The 24033-nt window shown below is 39.4% G+C and overlaps 1 protein-coding gene across 1 annotated transcript in view; it reads left to right on the top strand.

Moving 5' to 3' along the window:
* MME (membrane metalloendopeptidase) overlaps nucleotides 1-23832 on the top strand; it is a 47721-nt gene extending 23889 nt beyond the window's left edge. Inside the window, exons 12-22 of the mRNA XM_059822762.1 lie at nucleotides 1437-1565; nucleotides 2513-2611; nucleotides 4507-4587; nucleotides 5588-5691; nucleotides 8214-8272; nucleotides 13272-13391; nucleotides 14097-14230; nucleotides 16440-16505; nucleotides 19926-20021; nucleotides 20445-20521; nucleotides 23733-23832. Coding sequence (XP_059678745.1) covers nucleotides 1437-1565; nucleotides 2513-2611; nucleotides 4507-4587; nucleotides 5588-5691; nucleotides 8214-8272; nucleotides 13272-13391; nucleotides 14097-14230; nucleotides 16440-16505; nucleotides 19926-20021; nucleotides 20445-20521; nucleotides 23733-23832 — 1065 coding nt within the window. The remainder of the gene's footprint in view (nucleotides 1-1436; nucleotides 1566-2512; nucleotides 2612-4506; nucleotides 4588-5587; nucleotides 5692-8213; nucleotides 8273-13271; nucleotides 13392-14096; nucleotides 14231-16439; nucleotides 16506-19925; nucleotides 20022-20444; nucleotides 20522-23732) is intronic.
* The last annotated feature ends 201 nt before the right edge of the window (nucleotides 23833-24033 follow it).

The following is a 24033-nucleotide window of genomic DNA, read 5'->3' as shown; positions in this document are numbered from 1 at the left end:
AGCACTGTACATGTACAAATCCACAGTAATGCGTTTTAATCGCATGTTATTTTTACTAATAAGCAGGTAAGTTTCTGTTGCTGTAGAAAGCACCACTTGTTTTTTCTTGTGCACTTCCGGTGACACTAGGCTTACTTAAAAAGAGTCTGTCTCAGGGTTCCTGTGAAGGGCAATCCTGGTCTGATGCAAGTCCACCATGGCCTGAAGTAGCCCTTTACCCAAGTCATGCTGAGACCAGTGAACTATGATTGACTAGGATAAGCTTGAGCAGCACAAAGTGATCTGCCAGAATCTTCATTGCATAGTCATTCTGAATTAGTTATTAGTTTAATTGAGCTCAGTACTGCTAATGTTTATTACTGGTTTTGCTTTAAGTTCTGGGGGAGAGGGTTTGTATTTACTTTTGCTATATAAGCTTTTGCTATGTAAGCAAATGACTACTGATGCAGCCTGTATGTGCGCAGGGAGTATCTAAGAAAGAAATAGATTAAGGACTGACAGATTTTCTAGTCTATTTAGCTATTTGTCAGTAATGAGTTACGAAAAGCTCCAACATCACAGGCTCTTCAGGGAGATCTGCAGTAGGTATCTCTGTGCTGTGTTGTACTGGTGATGTTTTCAAAAGACCATTCCTGTGTCCATAATGCTTTAGGGTGAAAAGAAACATTAGTAATTTTCCTTTTCAATACAAGTGATGCAGTTCAAGGTGTAGCAGTTACAGAGCTTCTAACACCAAAAGTCATTGATCTGTACCTCTGAAGAGATGGGGAGCTGCTTCATTATGGAACATGCACTTCGTTATAGAACATGATTTCAGACAGTTGCCCTATAATGACACTGTCTGTTATATTCCTTGCATTCAGGTCTCATACCATTATATTATCAGCTCAGCTTTATCACATACTTGTACATTATCATGACAAAATCCTTGCATACCTTGTAGCAACAACACATAGAGTAAACAAGCTTCTACTTTGCAAGCTCCCAAAGGTGGGAGGCTCTGACAGATGCTGCTGGTTGGGTGGAAAATGCAATCTTACCACTGCAGAAATTAATTTGATGCATAATCACAATGGCCGTGTCAGAGCTGGAACTGCAATACAGATCCCTGTAACAGTGAAAGCTTTGTGTCAGGGTATTCCTCTTTAACCTCTCCCATTCTTAGCTTTTAGAGTAGTTTTCTTCTTTGTACCTTTCATGTTTTGGAAGGATAAAGAATATTGCTAACGATTCTGGGATTTCCTCAGCCTGTGACAGATGTTCCCATTACAGGGTGAGTCCACCTAACTGCCATAAACACAAATGTGAACTGAATGCATGTATTTAAGTTCAGCTAGGCTCCTCTGAAACACACCAGTCTGCCCGTCAGTCACCGTTCTGCTTCACCTTATGTGGGCCCAGATGTCACTATTTTACCTAATATTTATGTTTCACAGGCGCTTTACGGCACAACATCAGAAACTGCTGTTTGGCGTCGTTGTGCAAACTATGTCAATGGCAACATGGAGAATGCAGTGGGACGATTATATGTAGAGGAAGCATTTGCTGGAGACAGTAAACATGTGGTAAAGCTTTTAACGAACTTAGTCTGTATTCCATCTATGTGTCACTTAATTGTCACTTACCATGCAGTTCTTTACACAGCTTTGATTACACTTTTTATTAACCTTCTCTCTATAGCAGATTCACTTTCTAAAAAACCTGACCTTCAGGTTTGCTTCTCAATCACTGCACCACTGAGGAGTAACAAGAACGTATGTGCTAGGAGAGTCATTCCTTCGCGCCTAAGTACTTCTGCATTACTTGTCTTGAGCTGGCCTGCTTTCCAAGGAAATGACCACAGTGTGAAGTAACGTGTGAAATATGAAGATTACGTGTGCGCACTTGGAGGGAGAGAGGCATCTGCCTGCTCTGCTTGTTCTGTGAGCCAGCCTTGAGCCTAAAGCACCACTGGTGCATTAGCAATGGACCGTGCGCAAGCCAATACGCACGCCCAAGGAACAGCGCTTACTGAAATGAACAGGCACTGCTTGTTCTTTGAGGCTGATGCTAGTTCCCATCCTGCCAACATGGGGCGTGGGGACAATTAGTTATTTCTGCAACTTCAGTTGCACAGAAAACTGCTGAAAATTAACCTGATGTTAAGCCTTAGTTGACTCCTGTCACTCCTACTGTAATCCAGGCTTAAGATACACCATTTTTTGTGGTTGACATATCCACAATAATTTGATCAGATGCACAACATCCAACGGATGGATATCTGTCAGATTTTTTGTAACCTGAATAACTAAATTGCAGTGCCTTGTGAGCTCATGCCTGTTCCCTTTCCTCCCACAGGACAAGCTAAACGTACTACTTAACTTGAGCCCCAGATTTTGAGTGTGGCCTGTAAATAGCATACACTCAAGCAGCTAGTACAGGAAAAACATGTCTGTAGTAAACAAACTATGACTGTGGAAAAATAACTGGATCATTTTACGTGGATTTGTAACATACTGATGTTTTTTCCAAGGTTGAGGAAATGATTGCAGATATACGTGATGTTTTTATAAAAACCTTAGATGAACTTACCTGGATGGATGCAGAAACCAAAAAGAAAGCAGAACAAAAAGTAAGTTAAATATTAAATATTGGTAATGTTGTTTCTATAAAAAAATTAGTACTTCAGTTGTTTTTCTTGAAAAAAATAAGCAGTAACATCTATCACTGTTTTATATATACAAACCCACATATATTTGTGTTTATATAGGCACAGCAGCTCACAGATTTCCTATATCAGATCCAGATTACATGGGAAGGGGCCTCTATGGAGATAAATGCACAAAATAGGAGGAATCTATATACAAGATTAAGATCTTCCAGGCAAATCAGTGACTAAGGGACTAGTTAAGTAGTACTGAAAATGAGAAGGAACGATTTACAGTGATTTGACCAGCTATTAGGAGTGATAGGACAAAAACAACAAGTCAAGCCCCAGGCTGGACATCATCAGTGAGTTCTCTTTTAAGGGAAGATGTAGCTTCAGACAGTTCATGTCAGTCTGGAGTAAGTAACAGAAATCAATTGTAGAGAGCCCTGAATCGGGAGTGAAGCAATTGAAAGAACTATTTATTACATCTCTGTTTTGTTATACTGTAAAGATAATAACAAATCTTCAGGTTTTTGGTTTTAATGATAATCCTTTATTAAAACATAATTTTAAAAAAGCTTGGAAAGTACCATGGGTTTATTAATTACAGAGTGGGACCTGGTATCTTCCTCCAGAATTTTGTGTTAGAAAAATCTTAGAAAAAAACATTTAAAATAACTATCAAAATATTACTGGTTTATCAAACAACTCTAGACTGTAAAGTCTGCAAAAAGCTACGACTGCAACAGATCGCTAAGACAGTCACGGCACCCAGTGAGCTTATACTGATTCTGATGTGATCAGACAGTAGAGATGCAGTTATATGAACTGGTGCTTGTGTACGTTCCTAGTGTTACTTCCATAGCTGCACGTATTGTTCAGTTACAACCACACAGTAACTTCAAACCAGGATTGGCAGTGTAAGTCAGGTAGTAAACTGAAAATCCTAAATAAATTCGGTACTATGATTCGACATAGACAGTATATGTACGAAGTCTTATGAAATACTTCCACTGTTACGAACAATTTATTTGACAAAACGAGATGCAAGCTGTCTGAAAATTTAGGATCAGAAACCCACATGCTCTCCACATGTTGCTTATAATGTTCCCTTGTTTGTGGGAATAGCCTACATCAGAAAATTATTTGTATAAATAATGTGATTTTACTGCTAAATTTATTAAGGCATATTTATATGGAAATAGTAGAAAGAATTGCTAAAAAATCATTTGTTCTTTGGGGTTTTTTAATAACTCCTGACATTGCCATAAAATACAAAGCAATACTTGGCTATCAAAAGATACTGAGTAAGGTTTGGGTTAAAAAAATTTCTTCAGGACTTCAAATTGTCAAAATTTGGGAACATTTAAATAAATCCTTTCACTCCAGTGTAGGTGCAGGAGTTAGTTAAGAAATTTGGATACAAACCCAAACTGAGTCAAACTGCACAAATTTCTGGAATTTTGTAAGTGTGCTTTCCTATAATATACTGAAGTTAAAAAACGTCCAGTTATGACTTTTACTTCTATTTTAGATGCTGTAAAATATGTCAAATATTTCAGGAGATCTACTATTTGTTTAAACTAGACTTTAAACTCAGAAGCATAGTTGAAGTATGTTTGGTTGTCTCTTGCACATTTCTGTACATTCACTTATGAAAGAAGGAACAGAACATACTTTCTAGAATTTTCCATTGTTATATTTAACCATAAACTGTACAGTGCTTTCAACGAATAAAAAAATGTAAACAAAAACTAGATATAATTAACATTCTGGGGTTTCTTCAGTTGCTTCCACATTGCATTTATTATGTAATTTATGATTGATTTAAAGATGTGGCTGGATTTGGTATGGATATCAAATTATCTTGTCCCTAGGCAACAGCAATTAGAGAGAGGATTGGCTACCCAGATGAGATTGTGACTGATGACAATAAGCTGAACAGCGAATACCAGGAGGTAAGTATCCACAATAGGCGGTTTAATTTGAAAAGGGTCTGAAGAGAAAAGATGGTGAATCTGCCTTCGTAGCCAAGCCGAACCATATGCATCTGCACAGAATAACTCAGTCTTGTGCTCAGCTGCACAGGTGTAAATAAGGATGTATTAAAAGCCAGCGTAGTACAGCTGATCCACTACAGATGGTGATAAGTATCTGATGGTATTTCAAGGGAATGTATAAATTCTAGAGGAAATATGCTAGAATAGAACATGGAGCCAATGGTGTTGAGTCCGATATTTCTACATCTGCCACAGATTGACGTAACACTGGTTGAAGTGGATGCAAGTACACATAACTTAGTAACTGTGCCTGTTTATCCATGGATTGGAATTAGTCCCTGAAGCATGACATTGAACTACCAATATAATTTAAACTGCATCTGAGCTTTTTCACTGCAAAATGTGACCTCAGTATTCTTTTACCTTGTAGGTTCATTTGTAAGAGTAACTCCATTAATGTATTTAGTACACATGTATGTTGAGGCAGAGTATGTCTTAGAAGTCAAAGTTTTAATTTTGAAAAATACAGATATATAAAAAGCCAAAGTAGGCTTTTTAAACCAGCATTTGATCCTTATTCATGTGTTCTTTCTAAGGTGGAATTGCAGCTTACTGGGCTGGTAGCTACTGGTTTCAAGCGAGCAACTCCCAGAGGTTAGGGTCAAAACCAGCAAATGCTGAACTTCGCTATTTATATATATATATATATATATATATATATATAAATAGAGGGAATAAAGATCTCTGGGAAAAATTACACAGCTGCTAAGATATATCCAACTACAGTATCAACTCTGTGATGTAGCAGAGCACTGCAAACCCAAGTTCTAATTGTAGATCAGAAAATGCTCTTAAAGATGCATTACTTAGCTCATCATGCTTAAGACTACATTTTCCAGATCCATGTGTCTTTTATTGCAAATCAGTAACACCACCACTTTCCCCTCTTTCTTTTTAGTTGAACTACAAAGAAGAAGAATACTTTGAAAACATTATTCAAAATTTAGTATTTACCCAAAAGAAAAGGTTGAAAAAGCTTAGAGAAAAGGTGGACAAAGAAGAGTAAGTATTTAAAAATACTGTGTATGGTCTTTCATCCAGTTTCCACAGGAGGAGGTACTTGGTTGGAGGGTAATCAGTGATGATTTAATGACCTTCCTTCTGTACTTTTTCCTCCATGAAGAGAGCAAGTAGGAGGGCATTGCTCATTTCTCAAAGGCTGGACCTCCATTAGCAAGTAGGGCAAAGAAATTGGGGGACAGTGTAGAAGGTTAAGTATTCTGGAGTAGGTCTAGTCTGGTCCCTTAGCTCCCGGAGTGGATTAAGTGGACTCCTGGAGAGCATCTTTTTCATTAAGTTCATCTGAAAGATGAATTTCATGCCTGAGAATTTTGTTTCTCTTGCTCAGAGACTGCTGAGCCAAAGTAAGCATGCTTAAATGAGGATGAGCAGGAATTTACTTCAGAAATGTACTCCTGCTCTGAGTTAAAGTATTAATGTAGAATGTAGCTGTACCAAAAGACTGACACGGCACATTCCCTGGCTGTACTGGCTACTCTTATTGTCTCAGCTCTGCCCCATTTGGAAGTTAATTTAAGCCAAATCAGAAAAATGACTGTGGTCACCATAGGCCATGCTAACTTTGCAAGACTGTTCATTTGAATAAGGGCTGCAGAGCTAAATCATTTACGTAGAGGAGAGGATAAGAGAACTAGCTTTGCACAGTCTAAAAAAGAAAAGACTAAGGGGAGGTCTTACTGCTGTCTTCAGCTGCCTAATGGGAGGTGATATAGAGAAGCCTGACTCTTCTTGGAGCTGCCCAGAGATAGGAAAAGTGGGAAGAGACACAAGTTGGAACATGCAAAATTCTGACTAGGTGCTAGGAAACACTTCACCATGTGGGTGGTCAAACAAGACCCAGAGAGGTTGTGAGCTCTCTGTATCTCCATCCTTGGAGATACTCAAATCTTGAATGGACAAGCCTCTAAGCAACCTGATCTAGTTAGCTTCACGTGGGGCCATATGGCTTCTAAAGGTCCATTTAACCTAAGTTTTTCTATCATTCTGTGTTTCTTTTTCTAATTACTTTATCATTTTCTTAGTGCTGTTCCAGACTTCTTTTTTAAGAAAAAAAAATCAAAAACTGCAACTGTTCAGACTCGGTCTAATCAGTCATCTTGCATCTTCAAATTCTCACCTTTTCAGAATATGAAGTATATACTTCACCCCTCTGGAATCACCACTATGAATTTTCCAAATACTATGTCATAGCTTTTCAGAACTATAGTCTTTATTGTGGATAAATAGTTGCAGTTGTTGCTTTTGCTGTTCTATATTTACATATCAGTAACTGAAAATTTACGTTCCACCTAACAGCCTTACTTCTGTTTTGACTTCAAGCTGTGTTTGGGCTTGGCTTGTTCAATTGCTTCAGCTTAATTTAACACAACTCCTATTTTGTTCTCACAAGCATGAGAGTTAGGAGTAACTACCATAGGTTTAATTGCATTCAAAGATCACCTAAAGTGAGCCTGGAAACATCAACCACAATTGGTTATCCTCTGATAGTTGCCATTTATTCTGCAAGTTAACTTTCACTTAATGAAGCAATAGCCACTGTTAGAATACTTTGCATCACTTATGATTGGCATATGCAATACAGTTGTCAAATAGATCATTTATCATAGAAATTAATTTCACTCAGAGAGCATGGAGCTAGGAAATACAACTTCAGCTGTGTAAGGCCCAGCTATTTTATTTTGTAGAATCATTATCTCATTTTCTCTGACGTCTTTTCTGAAACATTATTAAATGTGTACAATAATGACCCACATCAAAACACTAGCCCTGCTTGCGATTCTAGGAATTTCATTAGGTAATCACTGATGAAAGCCAGTAAAACTGTAAACTAGAAAAAAGGAGTTAAAACTCATTATTTCCCATGTGTCAAGATGGACCCAAAAGTAACACTGAAAGCCTTCATCAAGGAAAGTAGGTATTACTTAAATTAAACCATAGGACTATGCATCAAGCCGTGCCTCTGCCACAAGAGCTCATGATGATCTTTGCATGTATCTTCATTCCTCAAGAAATTGTATTGAGGAAAAAATTATAATAGTCTCAAATCTGATACCTGTAATGCACTTGTGTTTGAAATAGCTGGATATATGACAATGACAGGTGACACAGAAATCCTTTTAGGTAAGCAGTCTTAAAAAAAGTTCCATTATCCCCAAATGTTTAGATCCCATTATAACCTCAGCTTCTGTGTTTCAGTTTCTTCATATGGGAAATACTGCCTGTACAGTGCTGCGATATGAGCAGAAATAGAAACAAAAACTAAGTATCGTTGTTAATCAGTTTGAATAATGAAGGAAAAGGGCTACTAAAATGATTAAGGGATTGGAGTGTCTGATACGATGAGAGGCTGAGCGCACAGGGGCATTGGACTTGACAGTGTCCAGAAGTGTTTTCGAACATCAATTATTCTGTGACTCTTATTCAATTTCTACGTTTGTTCCAGTAATCATTAACTCTGCCATTAAGAACTGAAATTCTAACATTTATTTTTCTGTTGTTACTAGGTGGATAAGTGGAGCTGCTGTTGTCAACGCTTTTTATTCAGCAAGTAGAAATCAAATAGGTAAGGTTTACCAACTTATTAACTGGATACAGATTTAATGGCCAAATTATTTTTATATATGTATGTATTTTTAAAATCAAGAAGGGAAACAATCTTAATGTTATAGGGGTTGCAGAAGCGCCTCAGTGCAGCAAAATCAAAGGTTTCATTCATAGTGTTTTCATCTCCTTATGTTTTGAATTGCCTTTGTGCAGAACAAGGACAGAGGCCTGGGATTCAGCCATGAAAGCAATAGCAGTGTGGAGTGGCTAGAAGTTTAACGACCAAGTAAATTTGGTAGCCCCAGCCTTTATTTTTTTAAGGGATGAGCAGGGAGTACAGTACCTCTTTACACTGACTAAAAGTAAGTCACGGAGCTTGCTGCCATAGAGTACAGGTGGCTTCGATTCCTTATAGCCCCTTCATAATCCTTTTGTACAAGCTTATTTAGTATGGCTTTGGGAAGGATGTTGAATTTCATCCTGCTGGTTATTGAATACACCAGTTCGTTGACCTGCTGAGAATCCCCTAACATTTCACATGGTAGGCCAGAATCACAGAGCCCCATACCTCTTCTCATGAAGCAGTACACTTTGCTTTCCATAAGGGTAATTACAGAGAATGAGAACCAGTCTAAAACAAATGTCATATTATCAAGGCAACAAATGTTCTGCATTTGATGATGAAATAATGCTGAAATATTAGTGCAAAAAACAGCTTATTCTCAGTTTCTACTTCCTCATCTCCAGCACTTTCCCATACACAGCTGTAAGATGCAGTGCTCAGAAGACAAACTACAGCGATCAGCTTCACATAAGCTGTACTAAGCAAACTTGTCCCATGCTGCATGGGACCAGGAACTTACGGGGTCACTGCTTCTGGAGCATATGGTCGCTGTTCCAGAGCTCCTTCAAGTCCCAAGCAGACAGAAATCCTACATGGCTCTGTCACCACCTTCTCTATGTAAAAATAATCATGACAGTGGGAACAAACCAGATGGGGCTCAATGAAACCAGCATTTCCCAGAAGACAAAGTTTACTCAGAATATCTCTCGCCAGCTATCTTGTCTATAGCACTTCAAGATCTAATTATGAACCACAGCATGTAAGAGCTCCATACTAGTATTACTTTAAGTAGTCCCATTTCAATTGCATCCTTAATTGCTGTTCTCAAGATTTAAAGTCTGCCAGATGACTTCAGGTTCACTGTCTGATGTGTCATTTAATTCTGCTTCTTTTGTGTTGGAAAAAGGAGAATGGAAACCTGGTAGATTAAACCAAGGAAAAAATCAAATTTAAAAAGTAAGAGAAAAGTTCAGTACAATGAAATAGTTTTTTAATGCTTTGGAGTATAAACATTTCTAATGTCAGCCTACCTAAAACCATCCATGGTTAAAAATAACTTAAAATAGAAGAGAAAGCATTAAAATGCTTTTAAAGAAATAAAAAAAAAAAAAAAATCCATTCTAGCTAAAGATCAGAACCGCATGGAAGCACTGAGGTTTCTCCTCCTGTGAACCATAGCTGCTCTCTTCACAGTGGTGCAGTCTTTCAAGAATACGAAACATTTTACAACACTAATTATGCCTCACAATATTTGTCATACCCGTTCTGCAAATGTTATTACCCACATTTCATAAATTGCAGTGTCCTTTCTAAGCCATTAGTGAGGTACTATGAGCCATGCATAGCTCCTGAAAACAAGTCTCTAAAAAATGAAAAAAACCTTGTCCTGCAGGGCTCTGCAGAGAAATGAAACAATATTATTTCTTGTTTATTTATGAAGGCTTCCAAAGAAAATATTTGGTGGAGACATTATTTTCATTGCCAGGGTTGAAATTACCACTTCTTTTCCGTCTTCAGTAATGGCTTCTGATATAGTCCCACTTCTTTATCAAAGTGTCAGAAATAATGTCACTGAGACTACCACTGCCAGCAAGACTTCCAGTAGCACCAGAGGTAATCGGAAGCTTTATTTTGGGACCAAGTATCATACTTTTATTACATGGCAAAAAGCACTTGCTGCTGTTCAGCCTGCAAGCACAGCTGCACTAAGCGAAATGGATGCAGTTTTCTTCCAGTTTTTACAGGGTCTGTTTAATACAGCATACTAATCGGTGTTTTCTGTGAAAAAAAAATAGTTCATTTAGCACCCCTGACCACGTGAGTCTTGATTCTGCGAGTGCAGGTTTAAAGAAATAGCATCAGGTTTATAAAGAAAGAAATCAACAAACTAAGCCAAGCTTTCCAAAAGGATTGTTGCTTTTTAATTATTTCTGTCCCCACTGAAGAAATGAAGATTAAAAAAAGTCCTGCAGTCCTAGATTTTCAGATTTTGCTGAGTCAGGTGAGCTGCTAAGCAACTTGTGTAAATATGATTCTGACTTTTCCTGCTAGTTGCCTGTGTCTTTGCAATAGCTTGCACTCTCAGAATCACAGAGAGTAGTTTTGAGCACAGTGGGACTGCAGGGTTGTCAGCCTCACCATCATGCAGGCAAGAATGAAGAGGCATGGAGAAAACTCCTTGTATTGGTGCAGTTGTAAACAGGACAAGAGAATACAGCCCACTACAAATGGTGCTGTTTGCATAGGAATTCAGTGGCTACAGTACTCACCTATTTTTAGGTTTCATGTCCTAGTCAAAACTTTGGTGATACTTGCCAAGGTTCATGAACTTTCCCAGTTAACCCAAACCGTTCTGGCTTTGCAGTGCGTTCTACAGGTGAAACATGAACTAAGCATTGTGAAATCCAAGACAGACAGACAAAACCATATTGATTTAACTGACCAGCACTGCTTGGTTAAGGATGGCAAGAGTTCAGTCAGTTTGGCAGGTGGTAAAACTAAGTGAGCATTTAGCTCGTCACTGAACATTTAGCACAAAAATCTGCTTAGAAGGCTTTGTTTAAAATAGCTTTGTTCAGTAATTCGTAGAAAAGGAATCACGATTCGGAAGACTGAAACTGGTGACTGGCAGTTAATGAGAGCCATAAATTCTTACTTCATCCTTTAGCAATGGCATGCCACAGGATAATTAAAGCAGTCTGATCTTTAGAGTGATGTCTGACTTAGCTTAGTATTATGCTTTTTAAAAAAAGTCCCTCTAAAGGGGAGTTCTGTGCATGATGTGTAGGAAGTTTAGAGCTCTATTACTACATTTTAATATGGTCTTATCTTCACTGTTCCATCAGCAGCACTGATCATAAGGAAGCCACTCAACCTCAAAAAAATCAGCTGAGCTGCTGCTAGTAAGGTAGCCTGTCGTATGTTCCTTTAGGAACCTCTGACCCACAGGCAGGTATGCAAAATTGAACTGATACTGTGCGACACAGTCAGTCCTGGTAAAGGCATTGCTGTTCTCAGACATGTTCAAGAAGAAAAGCAGCATGTTTCCTTTTGTCCAGGGCTGCACAGATTCTGAGGGAAATATTTTATGCCTTTTCCTGCCTTGGATATTCACAAAGCTGAGAAGTACAATCTGCCCTTTAGATCCCAAAGGAGTTGCACTTCTCTCTTCTTTGAATGTCTACTCAGATGTATCCCACTGTGGGAGGAAAGCCTGTCCAGTTCAGACCTGTATTATGTAACAGAAGTCATGGAATAAGTTGTTTTCAGAAGGGTGGAGTTAAAAATCAATAAAATCTATGAATTCTGACATTTTACTCTAAAAATGGATGAGGTGGCAGAGTGTTTTAAACAAACTGAACTGCAAGTCTGCCTCCAGGGATGGAAGATGGTCCTGTGGTTTCAAGCAAAAGACAGGCTGAGCTCCACGCGAGTTACAGCTGTAATATTCCAGGTCTCCAGGACTGACACGTATCCTTCTGAGGTAACATCTTGCTAGCAGTAATCTCCAAAAAGAATGGTGTTCTGATGCTGTACACTCTGGTTACCGCTGTTTTGCCAGCCATCAAAATAGCCCATCACACAGGATGGCATTTACACTCTTGTCTTTACTACCAATACTTTCTGATAATAACATCAAAACATTTGGATATTTAATTCCACGTCGAACTAACAGTGTAATAGAGTTACTGTGACAGCAGGCAGCAGTTTGCACAGGACAGCAGAAATAGGGGTTTTTTTCTAACCTGTTTATTATTTTTCAATTTTCCCATGGTTCTTTTTCCTCTTGAAAGAAACTGCTAGAACAGTACTGGATTTACGCTGAAGTGCAAGAAGTACCTGTTTTCTTTCTCTTGTTGTGTGAAAACTATCATCTAATTCCTCTTTTTTGTTCAAGTTTCGTAGAGTTACATACATCTCATTCACACTGAGAATTAATACTTTATATTGCTGCAACAGGCTGAAGTATAGGGAAGAGGCCTGCATGAGATGATATAAAGTGTAACTGAGTATTTTACAGATTTTTTTTTTTAATTCTTCATTTATAAAAAGATCACAATTGCAATATGATTTCTTTTTTACTAATTTGTTCCTTAAAAGGAACTAGAAAAATGAGCACAGAGGTGGGTGAAAAGAACTGCTTTGTTCCAGTTCTTTCATTGCCAGCTTGGCCTATTTTTATTGATTCTAGTGGGACTTACTGATATTTTCAGTGGAAGAATAAATTCATCTCTCTGAGACTGAATAGTGGTGGGGGCAATGATCAAATAATTTATTCTTCTAGGGGACCACCCTCCCACTTTTCATGATGTTGTGAGGTTTATTTAATAATGATACAGGAGTCTGAGAATGCTAAGTGCTGTAAATTGGAAAAGTAAACTGCTTTTTTTGCAAAGTAAAATAGTAACAAAGACAAAGTAAAAGCTGATAATGATTTTGCAAGTGTCTGAAGAGCCATTTCACTTTACTCTAGGCTTGAGGGGGTAGGGGAATGGTCCTGCTGATCTGTTCCTACTATCCTACAGCCATTACCATGTGTCAGTTCACTTACTGTTGCTGGTAAATCTGAGGGAACAGCATGACTTTGGTTGAAGCCCATGAAAATGGTCTGTTCACACTGCGCACATAGAATAATGAAGCAGTGCCTTAATTGCATTGTGGGTTTTTTTTGCAGTCTTCCCTGCTGGCATTTTGCAGCCCCCTTTCTTCAGTGCATCCCAGCCCAAATCTCTGAATTATGGTGGCATAGGCATGGTCATCGGTCATGAAATCACACACGGTTTTGATGACAATGGTAAGGCACCGAGTTGCTAGTTGCAAGACTTACAATGCACAGAATGTTTTAAATGCTTTAGTGCTTAATCATTCCAGGGGGCAGATAAAATGAAGATGAAGTCTCCCTATATAAGACCAAATCTGGATTTCCGAGGCTTTACAGTGTTTTTCCCCATGATGATTCCCAAAAGCGCTATCCCAAGAATCCCACAGACACTCCTGTAGCTGCTAGGCTGCAGCAACAGCCCAAGGTGTGGACCTGTGGCACACAAGGGCTTTTAATATAGTTGCTGGTCGCTTGCTTTTCTCAAAGATTACATCAAAAACCATCGTAAACTACACATAATGGTGAACAGGGTGTGTCACTAGGCTGGCATAGGTGTGAACCCAATGGTCTAGCTATCAGACCTGCTGCCCAGCCACATCGATCATTTCTAGACCCGCACTATGATCAGGTCAGCATTGAGTCACAGGTCACAACCATACCAGGCTTCCTAAGAGAGCCTTAATCCCATCTTCTGATTCATTCTGAACTTGTTTGGTTTTCTCCTCCACTGAAATATAGCCCTCTTAGCAAAAAAAAAAAAAAAAAAGCACATCATCTGTATGACTGCCTCATTACAGTGATTTTTTTGCATGAGTGACTATACTTACTTGCTACCCTTCTTACTGCATCAAAAACCTCTTTTCCTGTATACATAATTCTGTTAACATACTATTACAGGCAGAAATTTTAATGAGAATGGAGACCTTATAGACTGGTGGACTGAAGAATCAGCACGCAATTTTAAGGAGCTATCCCAGTGTATGGTGTACCAGTATGGAAACTTCTCATGGGACCTAGCAGGTGGACAGCATGTATGTCATATTTATTTGTAATTACCAATGTTATTTTTAACGAGGAAGCACAAAATCTTATGTCCTAAACATGCAAACCCTTATTCACATGAATGCTCTCTTGGCTTATGGCCAACGCTGTTGCCACGACACCAAAAAAAAAAAAAGCAAAAGAGATTCTTAAAATTAAAGATAGTGGCAAAAACTCCACACATACACTGACTGTTCTGAAAGAGGCAGGATCTAAATTCTGAATGAGTGGCAGTCCTAGAAGCCTTTCTGGGCCCTCAAAGGCTCTTTTTTAATTCCACAAAGGAACATAAAAAAAAAATTTGGAAGTTTGAACCTCATTTCCCCAAATCTTGATGCACAAATAATATATATCCCCATCAAAACAAATCCCGCCTGCTGCTTTCCTTCACTCAAAAGTTTCTTGCTCTTTCCCCCAGAGAAACATCTGGACTACAGAGCAAAAAGGTCTGAGAAGAACCAGGGTACAGCAGGAGAGGAAAAGATGATATGCAGATTTAGGGGAGGCAGACCATCTAAATGTGACTGCATTTATAGCATTCTGTCAGTTAAAATTATTAGGCATTCTGTGTAGTGTCTGCATCTGGAAGCTCTAATTTCAGGAGAACAGTTAGCAGGATCAGATCTGTTCTGTGTCCCACCAAGATCAATATCCATTAACTCATAGAAACAGGTGACAGTGATGTTATAATTATTCACAGTGAACAGGAGACCAGTCCAGTTCCTATTAAATGCAGGCTGCAAAACTGCCCTGTATATGTAACACAGCACTTCATAGCCTGTCATTTCAGGGGTGACCAAATGCTCTGCTAATGCACCTGCATTGTCGCTAGTACACAACCCAGCTTTAATCATCTAGAGACAGTTTAAGCTCTCACCCTGCTGCCATAGGGATTTCACTGTCCCAGGCTGGCAGTGCCCATACTCCAAGGCTGCAGATAGCGGATTTCAACCACAGTTACTAACTGCGCTGCCATCATTCTGTCAGCCAAGGTGCACACTGCACCAGTGCAGCTTTTAGTTCACAGTCCTGCATCTTCCACAACAGCAAGTGGCATGACAAGTGAGTGTCAGCCCCTGGATGACTGCTGCCCAGTAAAGAAAGGAAAGCAGTTTACTACAGAAGCACCCAGTTGCATTGCCTTGTGGAAGACTGCTTACTTTTAACATCTACCTTGTTTATTTTGGTCTTCACTGGATAACCGCATGCGACATTGAACTGTGCCACCACGTGTTTTTCTGTAAGGAACAAAATTTCTCTTGGATGGGACCTCCTAGAGTTAAGTGGTGAATGAGAAGACACTTACAAGAAGCTATTTCTCCGACTATTACTGTCTGTTTTTTTTAGAAGCTGACAGTGTATTCCGTCATACAGAGTAGGGAAAAGATAAAACTTCCAGTCCTGAGGTTTTCCTAATCTGTGTGTTAAACTGTTGGGACTCACAGAGAGACCATTAAAAATAGAGAATAATATTTCAACATATTTTTCTGCCATTTTTTCACACATCAAATTCAATCTAACGATGATTCTGTTTTGCAGCTTTGAATATCATAGCCCAATATCTTGGGCTAAAGGTTGAAAATACAAGTTTTTAAAAATAAAATTACAGATTCTTCATTACCAAAGCATCATCATTTTTAGTGATACTTCACTGACTTACAAATACCATACCAGCTAAATAGATATCTTCTATGTATCTTGCTACCAAAGAGTTACCTAACTTTCCTAATAGCAGGAAAATACTGACTTTCTAGCAGATTTGCTGATGTCTGTTAACAGATCATTTCAACTATTTGGATTTTGGATTTTAACTTGTTTCGCAGACTATATGGACAGATTCTGCCCACTTCCTCTAATTGGAACTGTAGTAAGAAGCTGAGGGTTAAAGACATGGAGAAAATAAGAAGAATGAATGAACAATGACTAAGCATCGCAAAATCTGGGCAAAAGAGATACGGGATCCTAGAAAGGTGCCTATAGGGGAAGGAAGAGGATTAGGGAAAACAATAGTATCTGCATGGATTTTGAGACAAGGGAAGCAAAGACTTTTCAGAGATGTTAACATAATCTTCTGCTAAAGCTTCAGATTTTAAGGGAATTCTCCCGTTTAAAAAGTGAAAAATGCACAAAGTTTGGCATTACAGGTCCTGGAAAAGCTCTTCTTTTCAGAAAACTGTACTTTTCCTTTCTATTTTACAGCTGAGTGGAATCAACACACTCGGAGAAAACATTGCTGATAACGGGGGTGTTAGACAAGCATATAAGGTAAGAAGTAGCTATTTTTCTGTTTTAGCTGAAACCATCATAGATTAAGAAAATTAATTTCAGAGGCTTTGAAGAAGAAACCTTATTTTTGTGTTAGGGACAGGACCATACCTACTGCATCATCGAGGCATGGTTTAAAACTATTGACCAGCTGTTGTATTTCTTTCATCCCGTTAATTATTTCAGGACACATATTATCTGTTCTTAGTGCACTCTTTTTCAGATGACTTCTTTCTCTAGATTTTTTTATTTTTTCCTTTTGCGAATAGGGAATTTGCAGAATGAAAACATTTAATGAATCACACTTGGACCATCACCTAACTAAACTGATGAGACTGAGCAGCTGTCTGCCTCTGGCTATCTGTCTTCACCAGCTTTTTTATGCCAGGAAGGAGGGACAGAATGACTTTCTTCTAAGCTCTACCCATAAACAGTCTCTGCCTACACGGAACGCTATTCACTGTTCAAAAAACTGTTCAAAATATCATCTTGTACAAGTGACTTGGGTCCCCTGTACAGGTATCCGAAGATGTCAGTGACATCTGGACTCCTCGCGCTAAGCCTCTGTGGGAGCTTGTATGCTTCTTGGATTTCCTTCCGTTGTCTTCCTGAACTAGATACTTAACCCCTTAGATTGGCCACCTTTGAGACTGAAAGTAAAAGAAGCAGAAGCCTTCTCTTCATGAATGCGGGTTGGGAGGTGAGAAGCACGTCAGCTTCTATGGGACCTTTTCTTGTTACTTGCAAATCTGATGGTTGTGGGCCGTAGTAACACGATCCTCCCTCTCCTTCCCTGATATCCTTGTTCCATAGCAAAACATTCAGCACTTGACAACTGGAGCGCTGTCATTCCTCAACAAAGTGTCCACTGGGATGCACAGGCCAACTCACACTTCTCAAAGTTACCATCACAGCTTCTGCAAAGCCATCACCAACACTTGCTTCACTAGAAATATACATGTTTGAGGGCAAATACAATTATTAGTGAGAGTTTAAAGAATGATTTTGAAGCCTAAAAGAGGTGTCAGTCTGGCATATTAGATTAGTCTGATCTTCAATTACTAGCATACAGTACAGACTCATAAAAGGGGATATTCTTTCTGAAAGGAATGGGAGTAGCCAGAGAAAAATTAGAAGGTCAGAAGTATTACCAAAAAAATTTAGATACTCATAATTATTATGACATCATATAAATAATAAAAAAAGGTCCAAAAGGAATCTTGAGAGGTCACCTAGTCCATCCCACCCCCGCCTCCTAGCAGATAGAATCAACCATTTCTGTATCATTCAAACATACCCCAAGAGAAGTTCCGCTACCTCCTTGCTGCAGTTCGAGTGCCATGTCTTCCCTTTCAACACTGGAAACAGAGAGCAATCCGTTCCTTTCTTTTCTGCGACCTTTTACGTATTTGAAGACTGCTACATACTTGAAGGCCCAGACTTCTTCTCTTTAGACTAAACAAACCCAATTCTTTCAGTCTTTCCTCATAGGTCATGTTTGCTAGACCTCTGCTCATTCTTGCTGCTTTCTTCTGGACTCTCTCCAGTTGGTCCACATCCTTCTTGAAGCACAGTGCCCAAAACTGGAGAGAGTGCTCCAGCTGAGACCTGGCCAGTGCCAAGTAGAGTAGAAGGATTACTTCATATATCTTATATGAGACACTTCTGTTTATACATCCCAGTATGACACTTGCCTTTTTTGCAATACTGTGGCACTGTTGGCTCTTGTTCAGCTTGTTATCCACTAAAACTTCAGAGCCTTTTCAGTAGACCAGTAGACCGCTCATCCCTCAACTTGCACTTGTGCAGTTGATTGGCTTTACTCGTGTGGTAGCCTAGCACTGACTTCAGTCAGAGCATTTCTCCAATTTGCCAGCATCTTTCTATCAGTAATGGTACACTAACAACACGTTGTTTGACACATGGTCTTCATAAGAAACACGAAAGCAGCTGTTCTTACTATGGAAAGGTTTTAAAGTCTTCTGCAATTTGTTTTTTTTTTTTTAAAAAAAGAACAAAACCACAATGAAAAAAATCTACCATTCATAATGCAACATTAGATAATTGATAAAATTGATGTCTTCTCCCTGCAGAACCAGTTTTGTGCTAGTAAAATTGGTTCCTGGAACTCTGCATCGTACACAGGGGAAGCATGTCTTACCATAAGTGTGGTATTTTAGACTAACCCAGTAGTTGACAAAAAAATATGAAATACATTTATGTGATAAACATTTGAGAGAAAAACTGTAAACAGTTCAGCAAAGTCAAGTGTTCTGTAGAATCAGAGAGAAGAATGGGTTTTTGCCACACTGAACCTTTTTACCCCACATCTCTCAAGTCTAATGGCAAGAAGAAGGGGAAGAGGGAAAGATGAACAAATGGGGGAGGAATGAATCCTCTGATCACATCTTGATTGTCTTGGAGATCATTTGTGCCTCCTTAAGCAGAGGCAGGCTGGTTTGCCCAGCCCAGTCACTTAGCCACAGATCCACGCACCAGGAATCCCCAAATCATGTGAGACACCTTAGGTATGCTTGTTTTGGGACTGTGCCTTAGAAAGCAGCACAGCAGCATGCTTTTCTGTGTGGATCTTTACTGCCAGTTGCCCTCAGTTACCTTGCATAGTAATGCCTGATGCACAGAACCTGCAGGAGGCAGAGCTGCTGCAGGCGAATCTTTATACAGAGAGCTCTGAACCCCGATGATTTGGAGGCTGGTTTAGCGCAGAGCTTGCTGATGCTTCACTATACCTACCCCTCATCTGACGTCAGAGAATCTCACAGTCATTTCCGTTACAGAACATACATAGTCTACTTTTTTAACACAGAACCACCTTGCTTTATGCAGTCATTAATTAACCCTGTGAAAGGATTTGCTAGGTAAATATGTAACAGTCCAATGGAATTTAATACATTAATTATTATAAAGCTTGCTGAAGAATAGCACTAACTCTCTGTAGCTACTGTATTTCAGAACACAACTGTCTTCCTTTGCATTCTGAATTTCTTCCCCTGTAAAAAGATGCAATTACACAAAAATCTTGTTATCTGGGTGTACCCATCTTACTGAAACTATTCCAGTAGCCTTGACTTCTTTTTGCTACAGTAAATTGCCTTCTTCAAGCCTGTTTCTCTTACCATATATTCCAGTGTAATTTGGGCAGCTTCACTAAACCGGGTGTAAAACAGTACTGTAAGGCCCATTCAGTGAGAAAACTGGCTTGATTCAGTCAGGCCACTGGTATCGCAGTACTAAGAAATAGCCATGTTGTCTTCTGCTTAAAGGTGGCATGTGGCAAGATGGCTGGCCAAGGTAGTCCATGATTAATTCTGTCAAAGAATCCATGTTCCTCCTTGTCATCGTGTCATTTTGACTGTGTGGGCTGGAAGTTGTAACATTTCTACTCAATTCATTCTACAGGCCTATGAAAACTTTGTGAAAAAGCATGGAAAAGAAAAACTTCTTCCTGGTCTTGAAATGAACCATAAACAGCTGTTTTTTCTGAACTTCGCACAGGTATTCTATACTTCTTGACTAAAGGCTTTGAAAATCACTTGAAGTTACAGTTTAACAGTAAGTCAGCAAGAGTAGGCTGACTTTCACAGTTTTACTAAGAGCTGGCAGAGTTGCTAAGCTGAGCAGCGATCACTACAAAGTAGTGAAAATAAAGTCTTGTTGGGTAATTTTTATCTTCCCTAAATAAATGAATTCAGACATGAATAAGTCCGGTAGACAGTTTCTTGTGCCCACGTGCCTTTGTCTGAGGACAACGGTATACTTTTTCTTTTTTTTTTTTTTAACAAAATACACATTTTTTTTCTCTATGTTCTAATGTGAAATTTATTCTCATGACGTTAAATATTTCTTAGTGAAATGACAGGAGGTCTCTTCCTGGACAATTTTAAGTCTAACAAATGCTTTTCTTTGTTACACGTATAGGTATGGTGTGGAACATACAGACCAGAATATGCTGTGAACTCCATCAAAACTGACGTGCACAGCCCAGGCAAATTCAGGTCAGCATGTATAATAATCTTCAATGCAGTTCCTAGGTGCAATGCAGCTTTTAGCTATAGAATTTAAAGAACTCGACACAAAAAGCCAGGTTGCACTTGCCAGGGTAGATACAGGCATATACACATATATGGGCTAGCACACTGAAGATGGTTAAGAGACAGAAAGACAGACTGTTCCTCTAGACCTCCCAGCCCTCGCATAGCTCTGCTCTCAGAACCAGGCACAGTCCTTCCCAGGAAACTCCACAGGCAGAATAAGGCTGTGGGGGAGTTGTCCTCACCCCTGAGACGATACACCTTAATTCTATCCACACTACTGAGAAGCTTTGAACAGTCGTGGTCACAGGACACAAACACCATCACCTGGCTGTTACCAAATGTGCATGATTGTTACAGCAGAGTCCCAGTGACTGTGGCTGGAATCCGGTGCTCAGTACCCTATCAGTAGCTCCTGATAAGGTTCTCATAAAGACCAAAGGCTATGAATGGACTTGCGTCCTCCACTAAAGTCACAGGTAAAATCTCCAGTTAACCTGTGCAAGGATTTTACTCTTCCAAGCATGGAAAAGAATTCATCTTCTTTTAAACAGTAATATTGCCCTGAGAGAGAGATGACCTCCTGTCGATAGCCTTTGCCATCTAGAGCTAGAAGGACCTTTTTCTGTTCCAGCAGAGTGGATTGGCTCGTCTTCGCTGTTCTGTTAACAGCATTACTCATAATGCCTGCAGCCCAGGACTGGGGCTCTGCTGTGCCCTGAGTGTTACACGAGGTCACTGTTCTCTCTTGCAGGAGGAAAAGAAGTGAGTTTTAGGTGGGAGATCACTGCCCCTCAGTCAGTAACAAACCCGTCTGCTGTGGTGCAATAAGCAAATTTGTATTTTCTGGCTTGTGTACTCAGTCAGCCTTCCTAAGAGTAGGTGGGCTTGGATTCAGTAGAGTCATGCAGGAACTTTTTGGCTGTTCAGGGCGGAAGTCTTTGGGCCAGACTAGAATCTTTTGAACTTAAGTCAGAGCAACCTATTCATCAGTAGTGTAACAATGTTTTTGCTCTAATAAATCTGTTTGGTCAAATGCCATGAGATCAAGTAGTAACATCTCTGTTAGCTTTGAAAGGCTGTGTCATCTCCAGGATTCATGTACACAGTAGCTGATTTCTCTCCTGATACAATTCAGTACATTAATTCCAGTATCTTTCTTTCAACAGCTTTTCACCAAAGAATTACTTTGTCTATCCCACATACTCAAATATTTAGTGAAAGCAGTGACTGTTCCTTCAGTTGCTACTTGACTGGCATTTCGCTGGGGGTGGTTTTGTACTATCCGCAGATCTCTCCCACAAGCAGTTTATGCATCACGTCCTACAATTAGCTGAATTTGGTCACAGTGCTAACGAGGCTCTGCAGCAGTTCCTCAGAACTGTGCCTCCTCTTTGCATATCTAATTTGTATGAGTCACGAGTCCTTTGAAGTTCAGTAGTTCAGGATCTTTGTGTCATTGTATCTGCATATATCTTGGATATATTACATCATGTATTGTGCTGGTTTTACAGTGTGAAAGGTTATAAACTTTATAGGGAATTACACAAGTATTAATGAGAAACCATACTAACATTTTTAGAACGTGAAGTAATTTTCAGGATGAGCCCCCCCCCAAGAGCTCTGAAATAGAAAGCATTTCAGTACACGAGACATACCCACAAAATTACTGCCTAATGACATACTATTAAAATGTCACAATGGCTCCCACTGTGCCTTTTTTTTATTATTTGGTGTGGGGGGGTTGCTGTTTGTTTGAACACCTGCTACACTGCCTGCAGGCTATTCCTCCTGAGAGGTAGGCCAGGCAGCTCTTCATAAAAATTGTTAATTGCATAGTATGGTTTTAGTTTATGGGCTAAAAACTCTGAGCACTGGACGGGTAGAATTTTTTGTCCACTAGAAAAATAAGTTAACAGGAAGATGCCTCAGGTAATTGTCAAAGGCAGGCGAAAGGGAATCTGTATCTGAGCGTTAACATGGAAAATCAAAACGTAGCAAGTACAGTAACAGATACAGGTCAAGCCCTGCTGAGGTACCAAATCCCTGCAAGTCTGGGGACACGAGTAAATGAAGCAGGATTCTTATCCCACTGCTGTTTTGTCCGTTTGTTAATAAAAAATGTAAGTAGAGTTTTATTACACCCAAAATAGTTTTTGCTCTGTTTCTCACAAAATCTGTTTTAGCAGTTCTAGTCCTTAAGAGCCACGAAGCACTGCTAGATCACTCAAATGCATGATTTCTTTTGTAATCATTTCTCCGTGCTGTCTCCTGCGCTGCTGCTGGCTCCTGAGAGCAGTTAGCAAATAGCCTTGCTTTTGATCTGGTAGAGACAGTCAAATTGTTGCAGATGTCAGCTGCTGGACTTCACCTCGACTCCTGTGGACACTTCCTGGTTCTGTTGAATCTAGTGAGTAAGATTACTCACAGAGTAACCACAAATTACTCAAAGAAACAGTTCTTCAAATAATTCCTGGTCCAGAATCCATGTGGACCAGTATCTATATTTGACATTTGAAGCTGAAGTTGTTTTCTTGCATAGGTATGGGCATGCTATATTTCTGTTCCTGAAGGAATGAGCAACTCCTAGCAGATACATTCACACATGTTCACAATTACACATACAAAAACTGCTTTAGCTGGAACATCGTCATATTCGCTTGAAAGCTGTTCTTTGTACAAAGTCTTTTTTCCAGGAAGCTCATTCACTGGAACATTTGTGGAGAACGCCCAGAGAAGCAGTATGATCTTAGTTAAAACTTGATTGGTGTAAAAACGTAAATGAACATTCACTGAAAAGTTACACCACAGTCGTCTACCTCAGGGTCTTGTTTCCCCTTTAGCAAGAAATGTGTCAGCAAAACATGTCTGAAAAAATTCTCAGTGAAAACTAACAACAAGCAATAAACCTGTTCCTAGTGAAATAAATGGAAGTTTTGAGAAGGGACAGGTCCTGTATTTTGGGGAGTCCCAGTAGGGACCATACAAACTGAAAACAGAAAATACAGCCACTACGTGAGGTGAAAGGGCAGCAACAGTCAGGGTTCAGAAATACAGGCGTTTCCCACAGTATTTTGAGGGGACGCAAAAAAAGAAGTTACAAAATATGGGTCTTCTTGTTTGTTTTAAACAAAGGCAAGCAACAATGACAAGATGTTGTTCTTTTGTTTTAAAGGGTCATAGGATCATTGCAAAACTCCCCGGAGTTTTCTGAAGCCTTTTCATGCACCAAGACAAACTACATGGATCCTGCTAAAAAGTGCCGAGTTTGGTGACAGAACTGTAAGCCTTGCATCTCCAGAAGCTTTCCAGAAAAAGAGAGATTTTGAACTACTTTTCAGCAGGGAAGGAAGGAAGAAAACCGAGGGAAATACACTAGAGTAGTCACTGTAATTCTTAGTAAACAGGCAAAAATAAAAAAATAATAATAAAAAACCACACACACATCAAAACATCAAATGAAGGACGAATGCCAA

Source organism: Gavia stellata, chromosome 11 (assembly GCF_030936135.1).
Source record: "Gavia stellata isolate bGavSte3 chromosome 11, bGavSte3.hap2, whole genome shotgun sequence".
Classification (NCBI taxonomy): domain Eukaryota; kingdom Metazoa; phylum Chordata; class Aves; order Gaviiformes; family Gaviidae; genus Gavia; species Gavia stellata.
The sequence above is the reverse complement of the archived record's forward strand: the minus strand, read 5'-3'. Positions and strand labels throughout refer to the sequence as shown.